Source organism: Camellia sinensis, chromosome 14 (genome assembly GCF_055761805.1).
Source record: "Camellia sinensis isolate YWXY chromosome 14, ASM5576180v1, whole genome shotgun sequence".
Lineage (NCBI taxonomy): Eukaryota > Viridiplantae > Streptophyta > Magnoliopsida > Ericales > Theaceae > Camellia > Camellia sinensis.
In genome coordinates, this window is record NC_138974.1 from 76,679,672 (window position 1) to 76,688,378 (window position 8,707).

General features: G+C 34.8%; 1 protein-coding gene across 1 annotated transcript; it reads right to left on the reverse strand.

Moving 5' to 3' along the window:
• Positions 1–4,875: 4,875 nt before the first annotated feature.
• Positions 4,876–7,976, reverse strand: LOC114273044 (Pentatricopeptide repeat (PPR-like) superfamily protein). The gene is made up of 2 exons (XM_028214780.2): positions 5,502–7,976; positions 4,876–5,153 (listed from the first exon to the last, which is right to left on the reverse strand). Exon 1 carries the CDS (start codon positions 7,874–7,876, stop codon positions 5,771–5,773), a length of 2,106 nt encoding a protein of 701 aa, XP_028070581.1. The 5' UTR covers positions 7,877–7,976; the 3' UTR covers positions 4,876–5,153; positions 5,502–5,770.
• Between the last annotated feature and the right edge of the window lie 731 nt (positions 7,977–8,707).

An 8,707-nucleotide genomic window follows, 5' to 3' on the forward strand; every position in this document is an offset into this window, starting at 1 on the left:
CCCAACCCTCACCCCGTTTAGCCTCGATGTAAAATTACTATTATGCCCCTGTTTATATATATGTGTGTGTGTAGGGTTTGGTTGACACACTCACTCACACACAAGCACAACGCTGCTCTGCTGCTACTTTCTCTTTCTCTTACCGTTGCTGTTTAGTTTAGGGTTTCACCTCTCTCTCTGTCTGTCTCTCTCTCTCTCCCTCTCTCTCTCTCACACACAACAACAGTTGTCGCTCCTTTGTCACCGTCGATTCTCCTTTACCGTTGCTTGTACCTCACTGCCGATCCTCCCTCACCGTCGCTGCTATTTAGAGTTTCATCTCCCTCTCTCTTTCTCACACACAACGGCTGTTGCTTCCTCACTGCCGCTCCTCCCTCACCGCCGATCCTCCCTTACTACCGATTTTCAAAGGGTATCTCTCAATTTGTCGCTCTCTCTCTAGGGATTTCGATCTAGGATTTACATACATATATATATATATATATATGAATGTATATATAGTCTCTCTCTAGGGATTTCGACCTCTGTTTTTTTTTTTTCTTCTCTAAATTTATTTATTTTAAATATATATGATCTGTTATTGATCTGTTTTCGACGATCTATTATATATATATATAACAACGATCTGTTATTTATTTTAAATATATATATATATATGATTTATTTTAAATATATATATGATTTGTTTTCGACCTCTCTCATTGATATGTATGATCTATTTTTTAAATTATTGATCTATTTATTTTAAATATATATGTCATTGATGATATATATCTAGTTATTTATTTTATATATCTATTTTTTTTTTTTTAGTTTATGACCTGAGGCTGAATATGATAGTTTGAAGGGGTAATTTGACACAAAATTTAAGAATTTTAAGTTTAAAACAACAAAATTTAACAAACCATGAGATTTTGAGATTCTAACTTTCTAGATTTCCATAATTTTCATGTTTTGTGGAAAATAAAGAAACTTAAATTAAAGTAACAGTAATCATGACAGAATCAAAAACTCATCTTAGAAAAGAAACAGAGAAAGAAAACAAAAAAAAACATAAACTCATTTTTTTTTTTATTGAGTAACAATTACTTCTATAGTCTGCTTAGTTGTTTTTATTTTTTATTTGTAGTTCTAGGTGAATGAATATTGATGATTCCATTAGCTTAGTTATTAATTGTTTCTTTGATATTTTCAAATGTTTAGTTAATTTGTTTCTCAGTTTCAAGTTCAAAAAATTTAACTGCTTTGGTAGTAATGTGGTGGTCAGAGAGATTAAAAAACAACAAGTTATATATTTAAGGGTAACACTCTACATCTCATGGTTTTAATTTTTTTGTGTGTATTTTTCTTAAAAAAATAATTTTATTTTTATTTTTTTCATGCAATCACTGGTGGATTCTAAATGTTTATGATATGATTTCATTAGCTTGGCGACTGAATGTTTGTCATATTTATTGGCTAAAGGGCGAAACTTTTTGTTGGATTTTGGGTAATGGTTTGACTAAGTTTAAGCTTTGTCATTTTGTTTGGATTATATACTGATTTTGGCATATGGCATATTTAGAATTCTTGAATGGTGGCTAAATTTAGTATTGGTTAATGATTTGTTGTTTAAGGACCAATTTTATGTTGCCTCTGTTAACATTAATTCAATCCATATTATTTTTATAAAGGTTAAAAATGTTAGATGTTAACTCTGAAGTACCAGTTAACTCTCAAGTACCATTTGAGAGTGAGGCGTCACAACAATCATCGCTAGCTACCAACTCACCTACGAACTCACTGTCTCCCCTCTCTAATCAAAATGTTATTGATTTAGAAGAAGAGTCTAATACTTGTGGAGGAACTAAAAGAAAACTTAGTGTTGTGTGGCAACACTTTAAGAAATAACAAGTCAATAGAGTGTGGAAGGCAATATGTAATTATTGTAATAAGCATCTTGGAGGTGACTCAAAAAATGGAACTAGGCATTTGCATGATCACTATAAGAGTTGTACTAGGAAAAAAATGATGGACATGAGGCAAAAAGTTTTAATTAACAACTTTAATAGAGAGAGTCCAAAAATGAATTCTTATATTTTTTATCAAGATTTTGCTAGGAAATAGTTGTCACATGCCATAATATTGCATGAATATCCCCTTTCTATCGCAGATCATGTTGGTTTTAAATGATATTCAGCAGCAGTTCAACCATTGTTTAAAGTACCTTCTCGAAATACAATAAAGAGTGATATTTTAAAGATTTATGATTATGAAAGGATGAAGACATTAAGTTTTGTAGAGCATAATAAAAGTAGGGTGGCAATCACAACTGATATGTAGACTGCTAGTAATCAAAAGAAAGGATTCATGGCTGTCACTGCACACTTTATTGATGATTCATGGACATTGCAAAGTCGCATTTTGAGGTATAAATTTGCAAATCATTTAAAAGTTCTATCTTATTCAATTCAATTTGCATGTTATTAATACTTGTTCATGAATATTATATTTTAGGTTTATTTATGTTCCATGTCCACACGCAAAAGAAGTTCTTTGTGATACTTTGCTTGAGTGTATGATGGACTGAAATATTGATAGAAAAATCTCTACTATCACTGTTGATAATTGCTCCACAAATGATGCCATGATTACCATGTTGATGGATAAGTTGAGTAATACATCGCTTTTGTTGGGCGGTACTTTGTTTCATATGCGTTGTTGTGCGCATATTTTGAATTTGATTATGAAAGATGGACTGGATGTCATACAAGTGGGTGTGGAGAAAATTTGAGAGAGTGTAGCTTATTGGACAACAACACCAAAAGGACAAGAAAATTTTGAAGAAACAGTCAATCAATTACGTAATTCACATACTAAGAAATTAGGACTTGATTGTGCAATTAGGTGGAATTCAACCTTCTTGATGCTTCGAACTGCCTTATTGTGTAAGGATGTCTTCTCTCGGTTGAAAAATAGAGAGCCCCAATATAAGACCGTGCCAATTGAGGAAGAATAGGAATTTGCTAGAGAGATTAGTGGGAGGTTTAAGATATTTTTTTCTATCACAGAGTTATTTTCTGGTACTAAGTATCCCACAGCCAATATTTGTTTTCCATCTTTATGTGAGATTAAGATGACACTGTCTCAATGGCTATCTTGTGAAATTGAAGTGATTAGAACAATGGCATAAAAAATGGTAGAAAATTTTGATAAATATTGGTTAGTGATACATGGTATTATTGGAGTTGCTGTTGTACTTGATCCTAGGTATAAGATGAGTGTATTGGAGTTTTATTTTGAAAAACTTTATGGGGACAAAGTTGAAGATGAAGTTGATAGGGCTCGCCAGATTTGTTATGATTTGTTGCAAGAGTATTAACACCGAGTTGGTATGGAGACCGATGTTGTTGGTGACTCTTCTATTCATCCAGATATTGTTACAAAGACCCTTTCAGAGTATGATTTGTTTATTAGTGGAAAGAGAAACAAAAAAAATGAAGAATGTAAGATCAGAGTTGGACCATTATCTAGAGGATGATGTTTTGCAAAGAACTTCAAGTTTTGATGTTTTGAATTGGTGGAAAGCTAATGGACCAAAGTATCCGACCTTATAGGCAATGGCTAGGGATATTTTAACTATTCATGTATCCACTATTACTTCTGAGTCAGCATTTAGTACTAGTGGAAGGTTGGTGAGTCCACATCGTAATAGACTTCATCCAAACACATTAGAAGCATTAATGTGTGCACAAAGTTGGTTGTGGGGTGCAGAGATAAAAGGTATTCATATTATTATTTCATCCAATCTACATATTATTATTTCACTTTTATATTACCATGGAAATTTCAATATTGAATTTATATTCTTTACTTTTTAGGAAATTCAACATTGGAATCGGTGGGCTATGTGACTATATATGATGATGACGATGAGATCGACTCAGATGAGTCGTGTACCACTTTTGTGTTGGTTGTCATCTTTTTTGTTTTAATTGTTAACATTTTTTACATCTTATTATTAGTACTGTTATTTGTTTTTTTCCTTTTTTTATTTAACATGAATTCAAGTTGAGGGAGATGATGAAAGTTGTGGTTTGGTTGTATCAGAGTATTGAAGAAACAATGTTGTTGTTGTTTTTTTTTTTTTTTTTTTTTTTTCACAACGGATTTGGTTTTTTATATTGTAATGGATTTGTTTTTTTTTTTTTTTTTTGGATAGCCAATACCTTGCGGGCTGGGCTTGGGACTAATTTTTTTTTGCAACTTGCTCAATTTTCCTTTGTGTAGGTTGCTGGATGGAATATGCTATTTGAATATGTTGAAAATATGTTGACAGATATGCTATTTGAAAATATTTTGGCAGATATGCTATTGAGTAGAGCTTGAATATGCTATTTGAATATCTTTTGTGTGGAGCTTAAATAGGATATATTGACAGATATGCTATTTTTTTTTAATTTGAAGATGTTTACAAATCACTGTTAATCTTTCCTTTGAAAAAAAAAAAAAAAAAAAAAAAAAAAAAAAAAAAAAAAAAAAAAAACTGATATGCTACTGTAATTCAGAGATTTTTTGGGGTCAGGGATACCTGATCCCCGATCGGGAGCAGGGGCGGGAGGCACAACGGGCTCCCCGCCGGGGATCGGGGGCGGGGACGGGAAATTTATTACTTTCGAGGATCGGAGACGGGGAGTGTAGTCCCCAGCTCTGGCCCGCCCGTTGCCTTTCCTAATGTCCAAAGCATATTTATAGAGCAGCTTTATATCTAAGCTGCCGAGAGATTTGATCTCCTGGAGAAGCGCTTCAGGAACCTGAAGATGCGCCTGGGTGAGTTCAAAAATTTCAGTACATTAGTCAAAGGAGGACAGCACACTTCATCTAACAGCATAGAAACTTTGCAATTTCTTCCGTCTCAATTCTAGAATTCATTGATAAAGCATTATCTTCAAAATCAGGATACACAAACAACCAGCCTTATTGGCAGTAGTTCCCAGTGATCTCTCAGCTCTCACATCAATGGCTCAAATATCCCTTTTTTTTGTCTTGCTGAACCCTAATATCATTACCTTTGCAACTGCAAACACATATTCACCGGGAGTTTGATGCTTCAGTACACAATAATGCCCTTTATGTGACTCGGACATACAAGAGTTGTTTGTGAGCCCTGCAATCTATTCATAAAAACAAAAAATCAAAATTTGAATTTCAGTCCCCCCCCCCCCCCCCCCCCCCCAACCAAAAGTGAAACAAATTCCAAAGAAATTTCAAAAAATATCAATTCCCATCCCGTGTCATACATGTATTTTCTTTTTTCTTTTTCTTTTTCTTTTTTCCAGCATTCCTAATGTGCTTCCAAAACTCTCAAAAAATCAATAAAATATTGGGTTTACTACTTCCCCGTGCTGACAAATTAAGGAGACTAGGGCTATGTGGTAAAAAAATTGCAATTAGTTGCATGGCTGTATATTTTTGACAAGTAACAATTTGTAAAAAAAAAAAAATTCAAAAACAACCACAACCTGTGTATAGATCATTAAAGCCTCATCTCCCAAAAGAAACTATCGAAGTATTAGTCAGCACAGAAACATGCTGTCAACCAAAAATACGACACAGCATCCTGAACTTGATCATAAAGAAACATGCTCGTCTACCAGCCTTCTATTTAGTATCTAACTCGTCTCTCAAGAGAATCAAGTGAATAAACTGCTTTCAGGCCCCATCAAAGAAGGCACTTGGGCAGCTCAATTATTCAAACCAAATGAATCACTCTTTCATAATGTCTGGGCCACTAACCAATTCCTTTTGAAATCTTTTCGGAGATATCAGAAACAAGTGCATATTTATTGCTATCATAACATGCAGTCATGAATGCTGCAATAGTTATATGATTCACAATCTGATCTTTATCTACTAGTTTGTGGAGAAACAATGCAGCCATGTTTACTTTCTTCTCACTGCAAAGCTTCCTGACCAAGGTATTAACTGTGCGGATCCATAGCTTTTTGTCTAAACTGTCTAAGACAGCCATGGCAGTGGCAGATTTATCCTTCTTGCAATACTCATAAGCTAATGTCAACCGAGTAACTTCACATGGAGAAATTCCCTTGTCTATCATGGCAGCATAGAGCCTGTGAGCCTCATCCAATTTACTCTCTTTGCAAAGCCCACTTATCAGAGCACCATAGGTAATACTATCTGGTACACAGCCATGTGCACCCATTCTCTGGAATAACTTTACAGCCAAGCTGGTATCTCCGTCTCTACAATATCCATTTATCATGGATGTGTAAGTTTTCTTGGTTGGAACCAAGCCAAGCCTGACAGCATCATTAAAAAGCTGCTGGCTTTCTTTCATTTTCTTTTGCCTGCAAAAGGCAGAAATTAATGTGGTGTATGAATGCATATCAGGTGTGAGGCCAACTTTCAATATCTTACTCAAAAACACCAGGGCTTGTCTAGTATCAGTCTCCTTGCAGTGCTCAGACATGAGGATGTTATACGTGACTATATCAGCTTGCAGTCCATGTTTAAATCCCCTCTCCAGCAGTTTATAAGCCTCTTGAACTCTTCCCTTCTTACAGAGTCCATCAACAATTGTGTTGTATGTACAGATGTTGGGAGTGAAACCATTTTTACCCATTTCATCCATTAGCTCATATGCTTTATTGAAATTCCCCACTTTGCAATGCCCATTAATGAGAACTGCATATGTATTGGTGTTAGGAACCAATCCCTGTTCCTCCATCCTGGTCAACAACATCTCTGCCCGATGCAACTTGTCCTCTTTGCAATACCCATTTATCATTGCAGTGTACGTGTACACATTTGGTTTGTACTTATCACTCCTAACAAGCTTAAGAAATAGTCTAAATGCCTTCTCGGTCCATCCCTTCTTACAGAGGCCATCAATCAATGTTGTATGGGTATATATATTTGGTTTCCAGCCTTTTCTGACCATTTCATCTAACAATTCAAATGCTTGCTTGATGCTACCCCTCTTGCACAACCCATTAATCATAGAAGTGAAGTTGATCATGTTTGGAGTCAAACCCATCTCACGCATCTTACCAAATAGCCAAAACGCTCTATTCACATAACTATTTTCACAAAATCTGCTGATGATCAACGTGCAAGTTGCATTGTCGACAAGAAAGCCCCTCTCCAGCATTGCACTCAACCACCTGTCTGCTTCCGCAATTCTACCCACCCTGCAATATGCAATCACCATTAGCTTAAAACTAGAAGAATTGGGGGACACCCCTGTATCAGACATTTCATCAAACACATTCTCTGCAATTTCAACCAAACCCATTTCAGTAGCCACACCAACAACACAATTCAGGGTCTCAGTACTCAACACTAGGCCCTGATTTTTCATCTCAATAACCATATTAACAGCCTCCTTAAGCTTTCCAATTTCAGCAAAATTCCTAACCATAGACTGCATTACTTCATGGGCTCTCTCCAAATTGTCATTTTCAATCAAAGACGTGGCCAAGACAATATAAAACCGCATAAAATACCTGAATTCGACAAACCCAATTGCCCAGTAAAAGAAACTCAACGCTACCATGGAACCCGCCTCGTCGGCGAGAGAAGCAACAACTGTGATGGCCTGCTCAGGACTCAAATACCTAGAATTAATTGAAAGAGTTAGCCTGGGATGTGTTCCTCTGAAATGAGTTTGTTGTTGGTAGTAAGATTGACAGACCAAAGAACACACAGTTCTGACAACAGATTGGGATGATGATGAAGTGATCTGGGAATCAACAACACGAGGAGTGTAAGACAATTGTCTGAAGAAGAGAGCATTGTGGGTAGTAGTTAAAGATAGTGTGTGCTGAGGTTGAAGGTGAAGTCGCCGAAGATGTAGAAGACTAAGCAGAGACACCATGAAAGCTGGATGGCTTCGCTATTCAGTGGCGAAACGCTAGATGGGACGATTTCAGGACAAATTTCACTTTACACTCCGTTTGGATAGGGTGAAAAAAAATAAAAATGATTTATGTTATTTTATTTATTCGAAAAAACTAGATTAAAAAAAAAATTATCAATACATGATTACAAATGTGTCTACGGTGGTGGAGGGCAAATGAAAAGGTATGAGGGTATAATATGTTTTAGTACTTTACTTTTGGGAATAAGTTAGTTTAATATTTTTTATTTTTATTTTTTATGAACAGATATGCAAAAAAATATAAAAATAATGTGATCCAAATGAGATAAAAAGAAAACAAGTATGCTAAAATAAGTTGTTCCCAAATAATTGGATGAGCAAGAAAATAAAACAAGAAAAATATGAGTGAGATTTTTTTATCCCTTTATATTTTAAAAAATAATTTTGATATCATAAATATTTTACAACTAATCAAGTTATTTCTCACTAAAATCTTATCATTTTTATGAGAAACAAAAGAAACTTGATAAGAGAATTGCCTTTCTCACCATTTCGAAACGGAATTAGTCTTGTTTGGTGTATATGCAATTTACCTTTCATTATTTAGGTCTAGTTTAGGAAGACTAAATAAGTGTACTTTTTGACTTTTTATGAAATATGGGTTGGGTTTGGGTTGGGTTTGAAGTGATGTGTTAGAGATGTGATGTGACTTAAATAAGATGATGTGACTTAAATAGGATAGTGACTTTTTGACTTTTTATCTTTTTCCAATCATGCCAAACTTGACCTTAGAAATAGTCAAAGAGTACTCAATTAGTTTAAGAAGAG